Consider the following 24,363-nt stretch of genomic DNA (forward strand, 5'->3'; position numbering starts at 1 on the left):
ATGGGTGATAGCACCCCCTCATTATCACTGGGAGGGGATCACATTTTGAAGTGTTTTGCTTTGGGACGAACTCTGCGTTACATTTTGCTGGGGGAGGGCCTTGTTTACACTTAAGAAGTTAGGTGTGTCACTTGTCATTGTTTCTTTGAAGTTACAGTTAAGAAAGTGCCACTAAAAAGCTGAGTAAAATACATAGAAACCAGCCAAGCAATGTTGTGGTCTGTCATTAGTGGTCATAATTTCAATTTCACTAATAAAAATTTGATCAAAAGCAAGAGTAGCTAAGGAGAGAGCTTCATTGCAAGTGATGGCATTAATTCTGTTTATACATTTTTTGTATTTTTTAGTAGAAAACAGACAACTTGAATCAATAGTTGCTTGAAATCACAAGGTTCCAGGTTTAAACCAAAGGCTTATTTTGTGCCCCTTAAAGGTCAAATGTGTTCCTATTTGTCTAGTTTTAAATCATATATCTGTGGGAGCTGTGCTATGTGTTTTTTTGAAAAGTGTTATACTACTTAAAAGAAAAGTTGCCTAAATTATTCAGCCTAATGACTAGGATGGTATATTTTTATCCACATTTGTCCTTTAAAGAGTTTATATTATAGTTAAATCTTAAGGGTTTTGCCTATTACATCATGATGCCGACACATTTGCTAGGAACTCAGTTCTGCCAGCAGTATCAGCAGGTGTGATCTAACAACTTTCTTCTTACATACTTTAAAGAAATTGACTTGAAAATCTCACTGATTAGCCAGTAGTTGTTCTAGATTATGCGCACTTACTAACACAGGGACTCTTTACTGGAATGGAGGATGGCCAGATGGCATATTACATCTGAATTAAAATTTATAGTATAGTCAAACTGTGATTGTGTTTTCAGTGAACAGGGCAGCGTAGTTCTGATTGTATGTTGTACCAAATTCAGAAGTAAAAATCAGGACAAATCACTGTCCAGCAAGGAGAATATACTTATTGGAGAATATATTTCAGAAACATTTTAAAATTGGGAGTGCATGCTTGTTCACATCACTACAGCCTGATGACAGCTCTTTCATCGAGCTGCAAAGTGAGACCAGCTCAGACTCTGATTAAGTGGCATATTTAAAAATGCTTCCTGGAGTGAATTGTCACAAATTTCTGGAGATATCTGACCACCATCCTGTGGCTTATGATGTGTAACACCCTGCACTAATACATAAAAATATTTGTATAACAGCTAATGTACTCCATTGGACAGAAGTAATGGATAAAATTTACAAATATTTGACAGTGATTTCTGAAATGTTTGAAATGTCAAGTGGTCGGGGTCAACCACACGATAAGGATTGACTGACTATCAATTTATTCATTTATTAATCTCATGTCTCACCAGGGAAGGAGAGATGCTTGGATATTACAAACCAATGTAAGATGAGAGCATTTTTTTTTTCCTCTAAGCAATAAATTATTTGAAACACAGAGACAAATTTGATCACATTTTGTTTAAATAGGCCAGTTGCACGAACTGCTAGAGAAATATTATATTCAAAGGTGCAGAGGAGCGCCTCTCGTAAGGAGGTGACAGATTATGTGATTATGTCATGTACTGATGCTTGTGAGCCATAGAGCTTGAAAAGAAGTCTTCAATTTGGGATTCCTTTTGAGATTGCAACCCCAAGAGACTCTTACAGTTGTGGCCACAGTTGTTTTGTGTTTTTTGTTTCCAGCTAACAGCAGTTTGTCTCCACAACAGATGGCACACCCTGGACATTTATCAATAATCTTTTCGCTTTATTGGAATCAGGCTTTCTGTAAATGCCAGAGAAACATTTATGTGGGTTTGGATAGCTTTAGATCCTTCTGCTTTGGAGCATTCTTTGAGTTTAACACATGTTCCTATTTTAATACATATAGCATGGACAGTGAGCCTATTTTTGTAACCCATCATGGACTTTTCACACAGACAGTATGTGGCAGTTGATTTTCTATAAAAATTACATTTTATTAATAGTGTGTTTTAGTAGTTGTACTAGAACTGTATTGAAGTTTGAATGTTCACTTTCTAAGTGTTCTTCGCTACCTAATCCAGAACAAGTTATTTAATCCGCTTGTGCTTTAATTGTCAAAATATATACAGCACCTCAGTAGAAGAATGACTCTAAAGTACCAGTAAACTGCTTTGGAATAGTGTTCACCCTGAAAGGTGCGTTATAAAATTCAGACTAATTGAAATGCAGCCATATATTTTGTCACATAACACTAAAGCAAGTCGTACAATGCATATTCCCTCATTAATTTAATTTATTGAATGTGAATGTGAAAGTTAATGATGGCCCACAGCATTTTCAGTCCCCCTCCCACTCTCACCCAAGTGGGATTATTTGGGCTGTTACTCCAGCTGTTTCGTCTTCCATTACCTATGCCAGTTTTACAAAGCCCAATTAAATCTCTTTTCAGTTAAAGTGGCCTCCTGAAAGCACATGGGGATTCCGTATTTCTGAGCTTTGAACCAAACTGAATCAAGTTAGATAAGTTATACCTTTTCTTGACTGTTTTGGATTTTTTTTTTTTTGATAAAGGCTATTGTCCAAATACCATTCTCATTTACACTGATTTTGTTAATACATTTGGTAAAATGTGTTTTTTTTGTGATCCCAAGTGTATGCCCACATAATTTGTTAGGAAGGTCATTGGCTAAAATATTGAAATTTTAATTAAATAGTTTTCCAATTAGAGATAAAATGAACATGAATGGTTTTACATTTAAAAAAAATAAATAAATAAAGGCTCTACCACATTTTTCAGACTTTTTGGGTTTTACCCAAGGCATGAAAATACAGCATTTTCCTTCATGAATTAATTTTTTAACTCATTTCAACTACTATAACGTCACAGGGTCAAGCCGCAATGGGGTCCAGACAATATTCAAAACTAGGTGAGCCATTCAGACCTTCCTCAGGGTAAATTTATATACACAAAAACAAATTCCAAGACAACTAAACTACTGGCATTGTGGTACAGTGTTCAACTCTGCTGTTGCCTCACAGCTCCAACAACCTGAGTTTGAAATCCAGGTCCTAGAAATTTCTTTGGGAAATTTACATATTTCCAACTTGTCTGCAGATTTTTTCTATGGGTGTTTTTGCATACCTCTCACACTCTGAAGATTGGTATGTTAAGTAATTTGCAACTCTAAACTGTTGAGTGTGCACTACAATGGAATGTTTTGCATATTACACTAAAACTAATAGCTCTAAAATGGTCCTTTGCTGGGTGGTGTGCTTCCTCATAGAACATCTTCCTGAAAAAGAACCTTTTATTTCTGGGAAGGATTCTTTGCATTTGAAATTGGTTCTTTGAGCTTTTAAAGGTTACTAACATGTGGACAAAACTGAAATCTTTAACTTTCATCTTTACTGTACAGTTGGCTACCTAGGAGGTTACAAACATATCAAGAAAACCTGAACTTATCCTGTGTTACTGCATACAGTAAGAGTCTTTTAATATCATGGACTCAAAGATTTTTCAAAAATGTGTTGCCTATTCATGGAATCTGCTGTGGCTCTGAATTAAAGGTTCTTCCTGGAACCTTAATATGGATGGCTCTTTTGGACAACAAAAGTGTTTCCCCTATGGCATTGCTCTGATGAACCACTTTGGTGCCTTTGTTTTTTAGAGTAAATCTCAAACTAGATAGGTAAGGTAGAAAAGGGATGAATAGTTGAAAATGTCTACAGGGATATTTTGAAAACCTCAGTGAACCGAGGAAACTCAAATCATGAGTTAACAAATGAATGGATAGATGTAAATGTCATTAGAATGTTTCTAGAAACCTCAGTGCCTAATGAAAATGTATGGATAGTTTGAAACATTTTTAGAATGTTAATAAAAAGTACAATACCCAGAGAAAGCTCAGTTCGCCTCTAGTTGGACAATACAAGATATGGAAATATATATATTCAAACCTGGATTCGGTAGTGGTAACTAGTTCACCATTATTATTTTGGTCAACATATAGTATAGACCTTGAAAAAATTAAATTAAAACACTAACTTAATTAACTCAAATATGATTATTAAAGGAATATTCTTTGCAAAATTTTCTATATATATACATATATATATATATATATATATATATATTGCAACGGGTGGCTGGGTCCCATACCCGGCCAGGACGCGCCTTCATCGCTGGATGCACTCTAAGTCCCCCGGAACGCATGGTGACAGCCCTCTTGGGTTACATCGGGGCAGCAGGTGTGAGACTTCAGGACTCAGACCTGTTGGGCTCCATAGCCACCTCCCAGAGAAGCTGCACGGCTTAACAGGCCTCTGCGGGCTGGAATGCAGCCACACCCAGAAGTGCAGCCTAATTAGGCCAATTACTACCTGGAGCACTTCCGGAAGGGCTACAAAAAGAGCCTGCAGCCACTACTCAAGGGCCAGAGTAGGGTGGAGGAGAACATGGTTGCTTGGGAGGAGTGGTAGTGCCAAGGAGAGAAAAGTGCTTGTTGTACTGGTGTGATTAGTGCTGGGACTGTGTATTACCTGTAGGTCACGGGGAGGATGTGTGCCCACAGGGGAAGAAAATAAATACTGTGGTTTATTTTATTGTATATGTACCTCTGTGTCATTCTGTGTCGGGTCAGGCGCTATATAGCATCAAGCTTACAATATATATATATATATATATATATATATATATATATATATATATATATATATATATATATATATATATATACTAGAAAGTTTATGCCCTGCTTGCTTCGTTCAACAACCCCACACCATACCCCGGTCTGCGCTATGCACCAGCCGCTTTGCGTCTCTACCGGCTCTGTTGTGTCCATCCATCCTCTTCCGCTTATTTCTTGATATTTTTTAGTTTATAATTTAAAAAGGGAATAAGAATCTGAACATCTAACAACATTATATTAATGTTTGATAAATTCTGAAAAGAATGATACCAAAAATATATATGTAGGTTTTAAAATAAGCCCAATTTAAAGCATAACATAAAAACATCACATAAAATCATTGCACTTTTAGGCTTATGATTTTTTATTTATTATATATATATATATATATATATATATATATATATATATATATATATATGTTAAATACCTCCTGTAGTCTGTGGTGATGGCTGAGAAAAAAAAATGGAAGCCCTTATTTTAATGATGGATGGAGATTACAAAAAGTTTCTGATACAGTCAATAGTGACCACACTTTGATGTAAGTGAGCATTTGAATTGAAGAACCTGTTCCCATTCATTCATTAGGGCACAAGTCCAGCCGAGTAACAGCTTATTCATTGTCTAACGTTGCATTGTCTAAGGGTGCATAACAAGCAGAAGATCAATTCACCTGTGCAGTTTCACAATTCACTGCTAAAAAATTCAAATGCAATCCAGCTTTCAATATAATTATAAATATAATGAAAGGGAGGCAAGTGTACATTTCAAATACTGATTCATATCTGAGCTTGTTCCGCTTTAGGTCATTGGAGCATTATTAACAATACATGTGTTTGAGACACTGTGAGCATATGACCAGATGACTTCATGTGTGGATTACGTGAAATTTCTTTATGGACATTTTGGTATCATTTGCTGATATCAGTCCAGTGTTGCTCACCAATGACTTATATTATATTAGAAGATTTTCTGTCCCTGTGTTGCCTGAAAACATGAGATAAAAAAATTTTCTCAGCTGACTACAAATTACATGTGGTAAGTAAGATAAAATTAATGTAATTTTTGGCTGAAGAATTCCTTTAACATAAGTATTTGTAGAAATATCTCATTTTAATCTGATATGAAATGAAATCAAGTAAAACCAACCATCAAAATGATGCATTTGTTTAGATGAAAATTTACTTGAACAGCAGTGTACAGTGACTATGTTGTGGTTTGGAGAATGTTTAATAACAATTCATTTCAACTACCATTTTTGTAGAGCTACAGTATACGGCTCTCTGGTTTAAAATGGAGATTTGCCAGTATGCAAACACCTCAATGGGACCCAGTATCCCTTTACCACCAATGACCAAATACTCCATAACAAAAGTGAGCTACACAAAAATACTCCATGTAGCTGATTTTTATAGCCCAATTTTAGGTGTTATCAACAAGAACTTAGGGGTATAAAAATAAAAATAGTATATCAATATTTGACATGCTCTTCACAGATCCTTTGCTGACATTGGTTTGTTTTTCCTGATTGAGATATAAAACACTCCTTGCTGAGACACTGGGTTCATCGTTAATGACACAATTTATTTTTCCCAGGCATGTTCCTCCATCCATTGGCCTGAGAAGAAGACCACAGCGCAGGATGGTACCTTTGACCATTAGTAAAACTGGACATGAGCAAAACCTGAGAGCAAAGTTAGTGTGGTGGAACTTTATGTATGATCTTTTTCATAAAGATTTCCCTGGCATGGGAGTTTTTGAGGATGGATGAAAGCTACAAGCCATGACTTCTTCTACTCATACTTATAATATGCACATGACGTTTGATTCCAGTTTGTTATTTTTGGAAAAACCATCTAGTGACAAATAAAAAGTTTTTTGCCTTGTATCAGCATGTTATTGTCACTTTTCTCTAGTTTTCTGAAAAGCAGGTTTACACTGTTTGCCCATTAAATCTCTGTTTTGCTTTATATTCATTGTTTACTCCAAATTAATAAAGTTTTGTAGACATTTAATCCCAATGAGCATAACTTTTCATTCTCACACTGCCTATGTTAAAGACATGACGTTACCTTTGGTGCACTTACTCTTTTTTCCAAATTGAACAGTAAAGTAGAGCGTGCCATGGTCGGGTCTGCTGCCTATCAGATCCATTGTCCTAGGAATCCAGCATTTAATCTCTGCCTGTGTGGCACTTACATATTCTCAGAGTATATTGGTTGGTTTTTACTCAGATACTAAAGTTTTTCTCCTCTATTCCAGTGACATTTAGGTTAGGTTAGCATACTGTATGTATTGGAGCCATGTCGGTGTATGTAATTCCATAGACAGCCATCTAATTCAGTGTTAGTTCCTGACATGCCCCCCAAAGATGTACCCACAACCCTTTTTAATGTTACTATGGCTATTTGCTTTAATGTTTTATATTGGCAGGCTATTTGCAGAACAGTTTGATGTGCTGTTTTCTGTGACTGATGACAGTGGATGGCAGGCAACTTTGACCTTTATGTCACCAGTTTAATTCTAGCTGCGGGCAACAGTAATTGTAATCGTTTCCTTCTGATGACACATTTTAGAGTGTTGAGAATGGGCCTTGGTAGACATTACAAAGGCACCTTCATAAACATTGCAGATTTAATGTCTGAATGTTATCATTGTTATCATTCTAGAAGAGTATGCCAACAATTATAGCTTTGTATTTTAAGAATCCTACCATTAACTGAAGCTCAACACATAGCATCTTAAACCAAAATATACTGATAGTTCTTGTACTGACCTGGTTTGTCCATAGTACTGCAAATAACAGAAACACAGCAGGCTACCTGCAAAATGAAACATGAGAACACTGTGATCTTTGGTCATGAGTCACTATTAAAATGATGCAGCTGCTTCAGTAACCTAACTATTAAGTGTGCTTCATATTTTGTGTTTGTCTGAAACACACAGTGAAGTTGATGGCTCATGTCTAATTGTTAAACTTCTGTATCAGTCTCAAAAATTATATATGTCTATTTATATACTGCTCAAAAAATTAAAGCAACACTTTTTAATCAGAGTATTGCATCAAGTCAATGAAACATTTGGGATATTGATCTGGTCAGTTAAGTAGCAGAGGGGGTTGTTAATCAGCTTCAGCTGCTTTGGTGTTAATGAAATTAGCAACAGATGCACTAGAGGGGCAATAATGAGACAACCCCCAAAACAGGAATGGTTTAACAGGTGGGGGCTACTGACATTTTTCCTTCCTCATCTTTCCTGACTGGTTTTTCACTAGTTTTGCATTTGGCTACAGTCAGTGTCACTACTGGTAGCATAAGGCAATACCTGGACCCTACACAGTGTGCACAGGTAGTCCAACATCTCCAGGATGGCACATCAATACATGCCATTGCCAGAAGGTTTGTTGTGTCTCCCGGCACAGTCTCAAGGGCATGGAGGAGATTCCAGGAGACAGGCAGTTACTCTAGGAGAGCTGGACAGAGCCCCTCGTAGAAAGTCTTTAACCCATCAGCAGGAGTGACCAGTATCTGCTCCTTTGGGCAAGGAGGAACAGGATGAGCACTGGTGTGAATGTCTCTGACCAAACAATCAGAAACAGATTTCATGAGGGTGGCCTGAGGGCCCGACATCCTCTAGTGGGCCCTGTGCTCACTGCCTGGCACCGTGGAGCTCGATCGGCATTTGCCATTGAATACCAGAATTGGCAGGTGCACCTTGTGCTTTTCACAGGTGAGAGCAGGTTCACCCTGAACACATGTGACAGATGTGGAAGGGTCTGGAGAAGCCATGGAGAAAGTTATGCTGCCGGTAACATCATTTAGCATGACCGGTTTGGTGGTGGGTTAGTGATGGACTGAGGAGGCATATCCATGGAGGGACAAACAGACCTCTACAAGCTAGACAACAGCACCTTGACTGCCATTAGGTATCGGGATGATGGGACCCATTGTTAAACCTTATGCTGGTGCAGTGAGGCCTGGGTTCCTCCTGGTGCACGACAATGCCCGGCCTCATGTGGCGAGAGTATGCAGGCAGTTCCTGGAGGATCAAGGAATTGATACCATTGACTGGCCCCATGCTCGCCCAACCTAAATCCAATAGAACACCTTTGGGACATTAGGTTTCGATCTATCTGACGCCGCCAGGTTGCACCTCAGACTGTTCAGGAGCTCAGTGATGCCCTGGTCCAGATCTGGGAAGAGATCCCCCGGAGACCATCCATCGTCTCATTAGGAGCATGCCCTGACAATGTCAGGCATGGATACATGTACGTGGGGGCCATACAAACTACTAAGTATGATTTTGAGCCTGCCGCATCATTTTTTCACTTTGATTTTCAGGGTGTCTTTCAATTCAGCCCTCTGTAGGTTGATAATTTTCATTTCCGTCAAACGATGTGGCATCATTTCGTTTCTAACACATTACCCAGTCTGTATCAGTATAGATATACAGCTGGATTTTTTTTCCCATTGAGATCAAAGTGTTCCTTTAATTTTTTTGAGCAGTTTATTTATTCTGTCTGCTTTTCCCTTACAAGGTTATGGGAACCCAGAGTTTACCTAGGAGAACACAAAACTTGACACATCTACACTCACCCATACTCAAGCTTGATTAGAACCTCGAGCTATTTTTACCAGTGTGTCTTTGGGATATGATAAAAAATAAATAATATGAAGAAGAGGCAATGAGCAACATACAGAGCTAGCTTTGACTGAGCTTTGAGATGGTGGCACTAACCATTTTACCATGCTGCTGAAGTTTTAACAATTAACCAATATTGCCTAGGTGAGAAAATAGAAAGGTAAAGGTAATTATAAATGATCAAACTTGTTGCATTAAGTACATAACTAGTTTGAGTAAATGAAAACATCTTCATATACAAAAGTCTCATTTATTTTTCTCTTTTAGTGCAAAGAACCCTAATAAATAACTCTGACGAAAGTATAGCTCCGCCGGGCTTGGTTAGGGGTTTTGCCAAAATAATGACGGAACTACTTAATTAAAGAACTTGTTTAATTGCGGTGGGTGGATATTCAACCCAGATTTCTTAGTTAAAGCAATGTAACTATAACACTCTCTGTTGATAAATCATAGAGGAAAGCATGGTACAAATTTACATCAAAAAACCCAACTTGTAGTGAGAAGTACCTGTGTACCAGATTTCAGCTTTGTCGGTTGAAAGTAAAGTCATTCTTGAGAATGCTGCTTTATAGACTATTAAGGGTACAACTGCAAGCTGTCTTGACAATAAGTGTTACTAGAGGTTTCTCAGACTGAGCTAACTGGTTATTGTATGTTTAAAGAATATAGTGCCCTCTCCCTTTAACTGCTTCTATATAGGTAAAAGTAATCCTGTTGAAAATGAGCAATTGTGTTGGCCTTGTGTTCCTCACACGCTGCCTTCTCCCACTGTGAGAATGGGGGTTTAAAGTCAGTTAAAAATAATGATAATCCATCTTAATAAAAGGGTAAGTGTCTGTGTGTCTGTCTGCATGTCCACCCAGTTGCTATGTCTCCATCATTCCGAAAAATGGTGCATCACAAACATTAACACTGCTTTTACAAATCCCATATGAAATGACAACAGACACATAGGTATTGCATGGTGCAGTGCAAATGGTAACGCAGAGGTCTAGATAGAACTTTATTTGTTCCCAAGGGAAATTTGGCAATGCTAAGTACTTACCTTTCATTCCACCTTAGATAGGTAGCACAGCTAGTAATACAAATATCCATAATTCTGAAATTGACTTTATTCAAATCTGGATCTCAGTAAGCTGGGGAAACAACCCTCTAGAGAGTGTCCATCATGTAAACACACACACACATAACTATGCTGCCATACATATTGTCCAATTTAAACTACTAAATAACCAACTAAAGCTTTCCCAAACAACTAAAGCAAGACATCTTTGGGGAAATTTGGTAAGAAAAACTCAAATAGTCTATAGATACATCTGTGAAACATCAGTGTTACACACTGTGCAACCATGCTGCTAGAAATAATAATACTTCTAATTCTTAACTTAATTTCAAAGCACCCAAAGGCAAGTTAAAATTAAATTAAACAAATTATGTACATATAACATAATATTCTAAAACACAGGCCACACACTGAACTCTAGTCAATTTGGAATCAATTGCCTTTGGAAATGTGTAAGAAAAACTCACACAGACACAGGGAAAACATGAAGATTCCACACAGATAAGAACTGAGCAGGAATTAGAGCCCAGGTCACTAGATTTGCGAGGCAGCAGCACTGACCACTGTAAAAAAAAAAAAAAAAGAAGAAACAGAAAGTTAAAATAAGTTAAAGCTGTGCATGCTCGCACACTAAAAGTTATTTTTCAGTAAGCCCTCTTCACATTATTTACATGGTTCCAAGCCATATCAGGATTCTGGATTGTGTTTGCCTGACATGACAAGTGTCTTATTTGCACTTTCAATTTCAATAACAAAAACAAGCTACATTAAATTAAAGTCGTCTGTAGTAGCAACAAATACAAACAACATTATATATGTAGATTTTATAAAGATAGAGTTAAAGAAGGAAATCTGGAAACAATGTAATACAGGAAGCTTTAATATGTTGATAAGCACACGCAAGAAAGAATATTACTGTACACTCTACATGTGACAATTCTTATATGCTATGAACATATAATAACAAAAATGTACAGTATATATATTTAACAGTTAATGGGTGCTGCCTTTTCAGCACAGACCAGTCAATTCATTTCTAGATCCATAATTTACAAAACCCAAACTAGGCCAGCAAACACAAAAAAACTGTTCCCCACACATTTTGTAGACTGAACACGTTTCAGAACATAGACTTCATTTTTCTAACGATGACCAAATTTTGTGTTGCCTATTTATGAATAGTAGACCATATCTATATTCTTTTTATTTTTACCAGATATATTAATCATTGTTGCTTATTAGTTCTGTAGTTTATATACTAAGTAATTGTCAGATACCACTAGTTATGTATTAAATTAAAGAGGAAATATATTGAGCAAAACTGCAGTTCTTAGACCTGAGTGCTTTTTAGTGTTGAATATCTACTGATAACAGTGAACATTGAAGTGAACAAAAATGGACTAAATGGTTAAGCCACAACAGTCTGAAAGGGTCTTCTGAAGTACTGATTTGGAATTCTTTGTGAATGGGGGCTTTGCTTTGTGCCACTACCTTTGGGAATGTCTCATCTTTTTATTCTTGATTTTAAATATGCTGAGAATTGACAGATGTATGCTAAGCTCGTGTGAAAATACCACACAGTTCATACACCGCACAGTATACATACAGAGAGAATGTGGGCGCAACTGGGAGCTCTGATCTTTGAAATCTGTTACTTTTCACAAATATGTAGTCATATTAATAATTCAATTACTAGCTTACTGGCATTATTTTTAACTTGACTTGGATGAGTGTAGAAAGATAGCCTGAAAATAGCAAGTATTTAAAAGTGAATGAGGCTTTTATCAATATGGAGTAGGTGTTTGCTGATAGGGTGCAGGGGCTGCAAATTTGTGCTTCAGCTTCACTTATTGTCGATAGATTGCACAGGCATGGGCATGGAAGCTAGAATGCTGTTAGCTGATGAATCCATTCCAATGCTTGCTCTAAATAGGGTTTCTTTCTGTGCAAATCTAATGATCAAACATCCAACATCAATTTGTAGCTGAAGAGCCCCCTCTTCATCGGTGTTTTTACATGTTTGAGTTTTGCAGAAATAAGGTGCCATAATCTGTCTGCCCATCTACATTGTGCTGCACGGGAGAGAATACAAAGGCCACCATTGTTTCCTTGAATCCATTTTTTTCCATTATAGGGTTGTGGGTTACTGGACTGGAGGGAGTATTGAGCACCATCCCTTTTAAGGATGCCAGTCCATTGTGTTTGGGCATCCATGCCCACAACAACACTTACTTGTATCAGACAAATTCAGAGTCATTGCAATCTGAACCTCATTGTAATTGGGGGGAAAAATATACAGACAAAGTGAGACCCCTGACCAGGCCAGGATTCAAACCCAGATCCCTAAAGCTATGTGGTTAAATCATTCACCAGCACATAAATCACAAAGAGATAGAAAAACAGGTGAAAACTAAACAGGAGTAGAAAATAATGGAAATAAACATCATGCTTTTGTAACTGTGAAGCATAGGGAAGTGATAACATTCAAATGGAAGCTTTAAATATTTCATCACTGCCTGGTCTTTTCAGAAAAAACACAAACCAATAAAACACTATCAGAGGCAAAGGCTACCAGAGATGAACTAGTCTTTCTTTCTTTCTTTCTTTCTCAGAATGGGATTGCAACATTAGTTTATACTAAAGTGAGTAACAACGTTCCTTCCTGCACTAATCAGAACGTATGTGGGGGGCTTGCAGTGAGTAAAAGCAGCTGCATTCCTGTTTGATTACTCTCATAAAACAGAGAGAGCTTGCAAGCCAACACAAGAAGAGCATTTTTCTCCTTTAAGCAAAATGATGCTAGGTTCAGTGCTTATGAACTCGGTTATTGAATAACTGAGTAATGTCCGGGCTGAGATCTTTCTTAATGAATAAAATCTGAAGTAGCAATCAGTACGTTCTTTTCCCACAGAAAAAAGGAATTGTTTCCACTTTCTTAGCTGACCAAATTTAAAACTTTTATTATGGTGCTCCAAGTGGCTAGCGAAATCGATATAGACAGCCAAACTCTGGTTGTCTGCCAGCGAGGATCAATGTAAGCAAAAATGAGTATCAAGCAAAACGATTGTATGTCCAAAGGGTTATAGAAGTCGTATCGGGTTAGACTGCGCAGTGCCACTGTTGAAATGAAAAGTGGTGCCTACAGCTGTAGAATTCCACAGAACAGAGAGGCAGTTCTCCGATATTAAACTACAAAAAGAGAAAGAACTTGTTCTGCTAGCCTTTATGTGACTCTGACACACAGTGGAGGTGTGTGTGTGTGTGTGTGTGTAGCTCAGCATGCCTCTAGGCTTTAGCAGTCTGTGAGAAAACTAAAGGTGGGGTGTTGAGCTGTTTTATCTCTAAATAAAGTAGAGTCCATTAAATTAAAAGATACAATCTGTTTGTGTTTTTAGTTACTTCTTCAAATCCAGCAGCTACTTAGAATAGGTATGTCATCATCTGATAAGACTCTTGTCCTGTATTTTGTATTAAAAGAATGAGAGCTGTGTAATGTTGGCATTTTAGATTTTTCTGTATAAATTTCTAGTAGCCACACATCTCTGAAAAGAAAAAAAATCATAAATATACTTCATGAAACAAATTTATCATGGTCAGAGTTCAACTTATCTTTATTTTATTTATTTATTTATGTATTTATTTATTTATTTATTTATAACATCCTGGCCTGCGCAAAAGTCAGAAATGCATTTCTTTTTCAATGAAATATGTTTACTCAGTTTTCTAACAACGTGAATTTTTTTTTTTTTTTGTTAAGCAGATTTGTAAGGCAGTGACAGGTTTGAAAAATTGGACACACTGGTTGCTTGGAGCATTTTTACAGATGCTAGGCACTCTAAGCAGGGTAAGAATGCAGACAAGAGAGAGTGAAATATTGCTGTGTTTCAGAGATGACAGATTTGTCATATATCCCTTATTTCACCTGATGGCTTGAAACAATTTGAGTATATCTAATGTGGTATTTGGATCAAATACATGTATATTTTGGAACAGCCTCTCTGTCTTGCCACTTGAATTGAACGCTAAGGCCCAACCGTGTATATTGAAATGACTTTCTGAAACTTTCAGCTGGCCATTTAAAGATAAGTATAGTGTCTGAACATTATAGCTCTTCACATTGAAGCAAGCCATCAAAACCTTTATACAAGCACAAGAAATAAATGCACAATATGTTGTCCAATTTGTTTTGCAACAATATATGAGAAGCCCATGAGAAAATGTGCACAATTATTAATACAGGAGACATTTCAGATAAATGATGTTTATGTAGTCGCTTTAGACAAGTCTATACATTTTTTTGTTACTGAGTCTCAGTGAAATATGAGGAGCATGTCTTTCAGGATGTTCTAAAGAGCAAAGAGAAGACAAAACCGTGCCATCCAAGGAATCTACATAAGAAGTTCTGTTTATACAGTATAATCACTTAGGATATGCAATTCACAATTGAGTGTTATGGCATTTGGTGGGAGAACATTGTTCATATGTCAGTGTCACTGCATGTGACTGAGGAACTTTGGAGTCAAGAGTTTATAAACATAAATACTTTTTATCTTCAGGTTTATGGACAAAGAACAAAATAAAACCTTAAAAGTCCGCTTGGCTTTTTCTAAACCATAAATGCTCCCATATTTTGTTCTTACTAGTGCAGACTTGATAAAATATACTCTCTCACTGCTCAACTGACACAAAATAAGAACAAAAATAACAAAAAAGTGCATAATCATCAACGTGTTTTGCAAAAAAGCAAATTTAGAGTGAAAATACAGTTTAATTACTACAAACAGACTTTGCATTTTCTAAATGACACTTCTGACTGAAAACAACTTTTCGCAAAATGGATTCACTGTTCCTACCATCAAGCTTCTTTCAGTCGGGAGATATTCAGGCTTGTGCAGTCTAGAAGGCAGGTTATATAACTTATGAAAGAAGGAGGTCATCCATTCAGTCCTGGCAATCATTCAGCCAGGTACAACACAAAACATATTGATATTGACAAGTCCAATAGTTTGAAAGCCAAGCATTCATGCTTCTAAGAATCTTCAACCATGATATCCACACACCATTGCCAAAAAACAAGCAATAAAATATTTAATCCATCCATTATCCAACCCGTTATATCCTAACTACAGGGTCACGCAGGATAAAATATTTAATGGTTTTAAATATTTTTTCACAATTCTGGAATGGAATGGCGACAGGATTAAAATAACCAAGCACCACACTGTTTGTATAATTCCTTAGAAGCAAACGTCTTTCTGACATCACAGCATGAAGACTTAACTTCTTCCTGAAGTTTTTCTCCTCACCAGAAATGAGCAGCATGGTCACAATAATAAAAAAAAAAAAAACTTACAGAAATATGCTATTCATCACATTTGATTATATTGTGTAATGTTTTATGTTTCAGAAAAAAAATCATAGGCAAATAACAAGCCAATTTTTCTGTTTTTAAGTTATCTTTTAGGCCAAATTTAATAATGGTGAGGTGCTCCAGTAGTAAGTGACTGAGAAAGAAAACCGAATTAGTGAAATTGGACACGTAAAAAATAATTGAGATATTGTGTTAGTGAGGGAGTGATGGGTTAAAAGTAAGTAAGTTAAGTAGGTGATACTAAGAAACTAAATAACAAATCAGCAACTGAGAAAGAAACCAGTTTAGTGAACTATTGATTGAAAGAATGATCAAGCATTTCATTGAGTTGAGTAAGTGAGTAGTAAAAATGAGTTACTAACACACATGAATGACATGTTGACTAAGGTACTCGTTGGATGTGGCTCCCGAAGAAACTAACCAGTGACTGAGAGAGCAATTGACTTACTGAAAGTTTGAGTGAACGACTAAGAAATTCATTGGTAGGAGTGAATGAGTAAAACTGAGTGAGTTAGATTCTGTGAATAGAGTAGTTAGGGGCAACTAAGAGTAAGTGAAATACTGAGTGATATGAGTGAATGACCAGTTGACCAGCTGAGGGGCTGAGTAAACGGGTGAGTGAGTGAATGAGTAATAATGTTACGTAAGTAAAGTAGGAGTGATATTCTAAGAGACTAAATAACAAATGAATGGCTGGGAAAGAATCTGATTTATCAAACCAGTGAGGCAGTGAGTAAGTGATGGGTTAAGTAAATAAATTAGGAGAGAGTCACTAAGAGATGAATAACAAATGAGTGAATGAAAAAGCAACTGACTTAGTAAGAATTTGCCTGAAATGAATGAATGAGCGAGCGAGTGATGGGTTAAATAAGGGAATTAGGAATTAGTCACTAATCGATTAAATAACAAATGAGTGCCCACGAAAGCAACTGAGTTGGTGCATCATTGATTGCACGAGTGACCGAGCAATTCAGTTGGGAAGTGAGTATGAAAGCTGAATTGGTGCGACTGGTTGAATAGATAGGTGAAGTGAAACCATGAATACGTGAAATACTGAGTGATGTGAGTAAATGACTGGTTGCTTGAAGGATTTAATGAGCAAGCAAGTGGCCCCTTAAATAAGTAATAAAGAGATGAGGGAGTGGTAGAGTTTGAAAATGAGTCCCTGAGAGCAAATAAGCGAGTCAGAGACTAGGAAGAGGAGGATACTGGCTGAGTGAGTGAGTGTGTGAGTGAATCAATGAATGACTCACTAAGTAAGTGAGTGATTAATTGAATGACATTGAAGGAGTGAGGGTAGTTTGTGTGGAAGTGACTAACCAAGTGACTGAACAAGTAAGTCAGTGAGTTGAGTGCCAGGGGCAGTGTCTTATGGTCTGTTAAGACAGAGGATGTTCCTGTTTTTAACAAAACTGTCTGCTATCTCACATAAACAAATTTCCGGTAGAAAGGAAAATTATTCTATCACATAAATTTTTAATGGTTATTCAGTAGTGTGGTTAATTAAAACAATGCATCAATATGTGCTTAGAAGCCATTGCAGAATAAAACATTTTGTTCATTAACAAAACAAGAGTTCTGTACCAGTGTGTTTTTTTACAGTTGTCTTCCCCACACTCAAGCAAAAAGCAACATTTGCATTTTTTGTATCTGTGAAGCTTAAAATGGATCTCCACTGCAGCTTTAAAGAACAAAGCTGAATTTAAAAGGTGTTTTAGAGAACATTTACCGTGTCACATGGTAGAAGTATTTAGAGCATTAAAATTCTGATGGTAATCTGTTAGCCTTGAAGTGTCACAGAACATTGGTGAGACTGAAATTGAAACATTTAAATGAATAGTCTGTGGTTTAGGAAGATTAATAAAATTAGAAAAATTTGATCTGCAGCCATGACCATTACTCTCACCTTAATTTCACAGGCATCTGCAGGGGTTTTAATACTGTGCTTCTCATGAATCAATTAGAAGAAGGTGAAAATCTAGAAGATGAGGGTCACATATGTCATTTTATATTGAACAAGATATCTCCCTCGAGACTTAATGAGGGTCTAAATTCAGTACGGTTGGGTCATTGTTTTTGCCACTGTTGCATCAATTTCCTTGTTATAAGGTTTGTAGAGTTTTTATATTCTGGGATGAGTAAAATACAGGGATACATGTTAAAAAGGTAGCAGCATATTATGTTTATTTTTTTTACAGGAACCAGGAAAGTCTCCATTCTCTTTCATTGAGGTGTAAAATTATCAATTGCTTTCAAAAGTGTAATGTCGACTGTAACATAGTGTACCAACACATTGTCAAACCCATTTAATCCAATTCGGAGACATGGAGCAATGTGAAATGTGGTATATAATATAAAGCATTATTGGGCTTATACAGTATATAACATGTGCATTCCTCTAGAAAAGAATTACCCCCTTTCTGATATCCTTTATTTTGGCACATATTTGACACTGAATGTAACAGATAAGTAACAGATTAAAGTTACCTGAGTGAACGAATAACTTATTTAATTTGTGTAAGGTTTATTTTAGATATTTTTTAACTGACATTTTAGCGTATACCTTTCACACTATGTTCCCTGATTTATTTTCCTTGTACAAGTGAGGGCTTTATGATTCCCTGTCCTGCAAGTTAGAAAATGAATGGATGGACATATTCACGTGTAATGTTTACATTTAAATGCTCAACCTCGACTTTTTAACTCTTTCTGTTTGTTAAACCATTATTAAACATATTTAATAAAGTATACATTTTAGTTTCTACTACTTGTACATTTTTGGGTGCTTTTTGAAAACAAAATAACTGATTACCAGTAGGATTAAAATAAAAAATGAGCATCATTATCTTAATTTATGTCACACTGATAAATGAAATGTGTAAATAAAAAAACCCCAAAAAAGTCAGCAAAGCAAAAGGAAGACAGCACAGCCGTTAAATGCACAGTAAAGGCTCTTTCATTTTGATGACATTACTGAGTTTTAATTTAATATTTTAGATAGGCCCACTTTTGGTACGGTGTTTGTTCCCATTTTTTTTACATATGTGTTGTTTTTGATAATCATTTTTTGGATCTTTAATGCTGTACATCTAATAGCACTTTAATATTAACTCAAATGGCTTAATGAATAACCTTTTACCTGCTCACCAGCTATGGTTGCATGCATGGCATTAAAAACTGCAATTATGTTTGCCAAAATAAACAAAGCAAATCGATTGTAACATCACAGATGCAGTAACAGACCACCTAGGCTGGATCATCTCTTTTCACAGCGGGTCCCTGTTTGTTCCCAGTTAAGCAGTAAAACAAACTAAAGTGGCTTGATTACACGGAGAGTCTCTTGTGGAGATAGAATAGCAATCATGGATCACTTTCGCTCTGTGCATCCGGTACAGATGACAGTGGTGTACCTACTGTGCTTTGACATCTTCTTCAGGCTTGCTGATATCTAACACGGACCTGATCCATGGAATGTGACCTGACCCTCTTTTAAAAGAGATGCATTAAAACACCGGAGCTTAGTTAAGTAGCTTACCACAGAATTCAATAAAGCAGATCATTTTTTTTTTGTTGTTTTTATCCAGGTTGGGGTGGTTTTTTTTTTTGGTTTTTTTTTGTAGAACAGGCACAAAATGGTTAGGGGATTTGTTATTCTCTGAATGACATATACTTGTGTTTTTATTGTAGTTGATTACAGACATGCCACTGTGCAAAATGTGTAGTTTTAACAGCTGAAGCTGCAACTACTGAAACTTCCTAACCAACTATTCATTTTCTGCCCAGCTTCTCCAAACTATTCTGGCAGCCACATACATAAAACAGCTCTGTTAATGAATCCAGTCCATCATAGGGCACATACTACTGTGGCCATACTTTCACAACATGGTCATTTAGAGGGGCCAATTCACATCAAAACTAGGCCTATCAGGTAAAACCTGAGTTTCGGTTACAGTCTGTGTGAATATAAGAAGAACAGCTAAATGAAAATATGTGAAAATGTATTGTATTAAGATAATTTTAAAAAATGTTCTTTTCTCCATAAAAAAAGATAATAGAAAACACTCTAGGGCTAGATTTTAAGGCACATCCCTGTAGTGAAAGGGGAATAGCATCTAAATTACTTTCTTATGTGGGCAGTAAAGAATAAGGGGCAATAGCACTGTGATGAGGAATGACACTAAAGAAATTCATTCCTTTCTTCTTTATAGTGCACAGTTGTTAGTTCTAAGTCCAAAGTGAATTATGCTTAAGCCTTAATGTATTACAAATTGGACCGGCCGTTTCATGGTGTTCTAGGTGTTTGGTCCATCAAGCAGACTTTAAGCTAATTCAGTCTTCAGTCCATATAAACAAAGGAATGACATTTAAAATGCACTTAGTTATTGTTTTTAGATACTGAGCTCAGTGGTATTTTGTATGTCTCCCTGTCACACATGAGCATGTCTACAATTTTCACCCATAACACAGGATCCATGCATCGTTAAAATGAACTGTATCTCAAGTACTTGCCTTAGCATCCCATTTTACTAGTGAATAAGAGGAAATTTAATTTTCAAAGTGCTCACACATACTGCAGTTCCCAGCCATTATGATTACAGTATATACTTATGTATAAGTCGGGTCTTAAAACCCGAATAATTGATCATGAAATCAGACCCTGGCTTATATGCCCCTTCTTGCCTCCTCCAATCTCACACCAGTTTCTCAGACACATTGAAGTTTGTTGCATCAGTGCAGAGACCAATTTCTTTTGCTAGTTCTAAACTGTTTAACTTAAAACAAGCTTCATATTTTCTTCTGACCGAATGCTCCATCATAGATAAGGGTGTGAGATACAAAAACACAAATCAGGTCAAACTTTGCTTTGGAATAGTTTGGGTATTACCATTTGGTCACGCAGGCACAATACATAGAAAAAAAGCCAGTGTGCTTTGTGGTTACTCTTTCAGGTGGGCATTAGCATATCATAATTTCTTGGACCAATAGCGTGAGTTTTCTGCTTTCGACTTATACGACCAACATTATAAAATACCAGAAATTATATCGTAAAATCAAGTCCCAACTTACCCGTGGGAGAACTTATCCGCAAGGATTTTTCCGTTTTTTGTAGACATTAGAAAGAATATAAACAATGCTGGGTGGTTTACATGTATTCTCAAAAAAGCTTGTTTTCACATAGCCCATCTTATTAAATCAGAACTTTCATTACTATTCCAAAATATTTTTTTAACAGATCAGCAGAGTATACTACAAGTCATGTCTTTAGCAGCACAGTCACAAGCTCTTCAGTATTTTGCGTGTCTTTATTTTTCTGTCGCACAGCATGCAGTCTTCTGTGGTCATTCATGGTTTGTGAAGCTGTCTATCAGACAGTTTTCACTAGAATTACAGAATTGTATCTGTATTATACTTATATTATATTTATACTTTGATATTTTAAGGACTGCAATAAAGCATAAGATATATTTATATGTATGTGCTTGTACCGTGTGTGTATATATATATATATATAATGTGTTGTGGGGAACAGCCCAGACACAGACAGGTAGACACGATCTTATAGCACCACACACGTTTATTTACACTAATATTTACAACAGTGACACACACAAGCCAGTGAAGCAGCACCAATCACCCCAAAGTCCAGGCCATTACACAATGCCTCTTCACTCTTCTGGTCCGCCTCCACTCCTCTCCTCGGAGCTCTGGCCTCTTCCACCCGATTCAGCCATCGAATGGAGGGAGGCTGCTCCATTTATATACACCAGGACGTGCTCCAGGTGCCTCCCGGCAATCTTCCACCAGCACTCCCCAGTGTGGCGGAAGTATTGGCTCTGCATCCGGAAGCACTCCGGGTGTCCCTGATCCTCTTCCCCCAGCACTTCTGGGTGTGGCGGAAGTGTTGAGGTCCAGGGCTCCATAGACATCGGGGCGCCCCCTGGCGGTGCCCAAAGCCACCAGGGCAGTCCCCCTCCAGTGGTCTGGAGGAGGCACAAGCCCTCCTCTGGTCCTCCTGGGCGTTCCGGCTGGGTACCAGTCCCAGCCACGTGCCACAGTGTATATATTATGACAAATGTAGAAGGCGTAGCAGCCACTCAACTCGACACAGACAGATGCAGAAGGCACACTAATAAAAGTACAAATGTTTTTATTTTCTTTCTTCACCTGTGGGCAACGCCTTCCCCGTTTCCCACAGGCACAACACAGTCCCACTAAGTACAACAACACACAATACTTTTCATTTTCTTCCTGACTCTTTTCTTTCTCCTTCAATCCTCCTTGGCAAGCTTTGTCTCCCTCCTCCTGACTGGCTCCCTGAGTAGTGTCTGCTGGCTCCTTTTATATATTACCCGGCAGTGCATTCCGGCAGCACTTCCAGGTGTGGTGAAAGGATCAGCCATACGGGCTCTGGATCAGCTACAGTGATGCCCCCGGACGCCAACATGGCTGTAGACAACTCGATCTCCCATGAAGCCCTGCGGGAGTCTGAGGAGCCACTGCAACCCATAGGGGCTGCCATCTAGCATCTCAAGGGAGGTACTGTTCTGCCCAGACTTACTTCCCCGGCCATCTGTGACAATATATATTGTCCATATTGACATGGTTACGTTATAAAATTTCTGAGGATGTGTCAGCTGTGCATTCATGGTGCAAATCTCCTGTTCTACCCCATCCCAAAAGATTTCTATTGGATTTAGATATAGTGAGTAGGATGTTGTTGCCCATCCACCTCAAGGTTTCCCATGTTTTGCATTCTGTCATGCTTTTCTACTCACCACAGTTGTACAGAGTGGCTATATGGGTTACTATAGCCCTTCTGTGAACTCCAACCAGTTTGGCAGCTCTACTCTGACCTCTCTCATCAATAAAACGTTTCTATCCAGAGAATTGCCACTCACTGGATGTTTATTGTTTTTCACACTATTCCGAGTAAACTCTAGAGGCTGCTGTGCTTAAAAATTCCAAGAGATCAGCAGTTACTCAAACCAGTCCTTCTGTTAGTCAATATAACCTGAGACCACATTTTTCCCCTTTTTGGTAATATGAACAATAACAATATGAAGTTGCATGAATGAATAGGACCAGATTAAGGAAATTTAAGACTTAAGTCCATGCAAACATCCTTTGTGCCATAGCCTAGGGGAAGCACAGCCTGCTCTTGACTAGTTCAGCCTCCGCTCCATGCACATCTCCCCAACGGCCTCTGCCAGTATTGTAATTGGGAACTGCTGTCTCAGGGGGGAAATCACTGCTGTTGCAAACACAAAAATGAAGGAAAAGTGAGAGCAAGTGAAGGACACTGTTACCTACATGGATTGCATCTTCCCCTCTGCCTGAGGCATTTTTCTTTATACTAACTGTCCCATAAAAAAGTTCTACATCTCCACTGTGAAGTCTCAGTGCCAACAGGCATTTACTGTGTAAGAGAATGAGTGCCAATGTCATGGTAAGTAGGTATATCATCCACTTTGCAGAAATGTGTTTTTGCCACTGCAAACCCTTCTGCAGGGATATATAATACATAGGAGCAAGCAGTCAGAAGAGAGAATTCACAGAAAACAAATGATTTACTGTGTTACTGACAAACAGACCAACAAGGCTTATCTTCCAATATGATTATTGAAATTCATCCAGGAACAAAGGTATGATTTTTAACATCATGCAGTTGTAAGCTGTAAAAGGTAATTTTTTCTTGTGACTGTACAAAGAGAGAGAGGTTTGGAGCATGCACTGATTATAGCACTAACCACATGCCGAACCACCTGGATTGAGATCCGAGTGCACCTGTGTAACAGGTGACACCTCAGCACCACACTGAAGAGTGCAAGTTTTTTTTATTTTTTTTACAGTGGCTGGAGTGCCAATCCTGCCACCAACCCCCAGGCTTTCCTAGCAAGTTGGAGGAACTGCTTGTGGGGCTGGAGATGATTGTGTGAACTGATGTGCTAAAGTCACAGCCACAACCTTAAAAGATTGTTCACAAAAACTTAGTACTGGAAAGTAACAAATTACACTTACTTTCGTTACTGCACTTGAGTTGATTTTGTAGAGAACTGTATTTTTGTTAATATTTTTAAATCTAAATACTTTTACTCTTTAAAAAGTATATTTATTAAGTAACGATCCTACTTTGTTACATTTCCAAGATTGGTCGTTACAAAGAGTTCTTGACCAATTAAAATAAAACTAAATGCTTACATTTTGGGGTTCGAAGGTGAGGATCTGGAAGCACATATTTTATTTTAGAAGTATTTTAGTAATGATATAAAAGCCATGCAATTTTCTTGGTTTCTCTGGCTCAGTAAGTGGACGGATCTTAGTATATCATGGTTTAATGATCCAGTGTATTGGCTATGGTGGCCCTGATCCGAGGTCTAAATACAGCCTGCAATACCAGGTAATGCTCACAACATCAGTCATGAAACACTCTTTTATGTCAGGTATCCCTCCCACAACTCTAATCTTAACAATAGTGTAATATGATGGGCATTTCGTGACTGACACTGAGGGTGTTTTGTGATGTCGGGGCGTTACATGACTGACCTCATAGGTACTGTAGTTTACAATTACAATCTTTTGTAGAACACACTGCTGGCCTGATTCTGCCTC

The 24,363-nt window shown here is 37.5% G+C and overlaps 1 protein-coding gene across 7 annotated transcripts in view; it reads left to right on the forward strand.

The window, feature by feature from the left end:
* Positions 1–24,363, forward strand: part of pcdh7b (protocadherin 7b) — a 471,284-nt gene that overhangs the window by 34,338 nt on the left and 412,583 nt on the right. Inside the window, exon 2 of one of the 7 annotated variants that reach the window (XM_039751268.1) lies at positions 6,275–6,693. The exons of the other annotated variants lie outside the window; for them this stretch is intronic. Coding sequence (XP_039607202.1) covers positions 6,275–6,340 — 66 coding nt within the window. The 3' untranslated portion in view covers positions 6,341–6,693. Of the gene's footprint in view, positions 1–6,274; positions 6,694–24,363 lie in introns of those variants that run through there. 7 annotated transcript variants of the gene reach the window in all.

This window comes from Polypterus senegalus, chromosome 4, assembly GCF_016835505.1.
Source record: "Polypterus senegalus isolate Bchr_013 chromosome 4, ASM1683550v1, whole genome shotgun sequence".
Classification (NCBI taxonomy): domain Eukaryota; kingdom Metazoa; phylum Chordata; class Cladistia; order Polypteriformes; family Polypteridae; genus Polypterus; species Polypterus senegalus.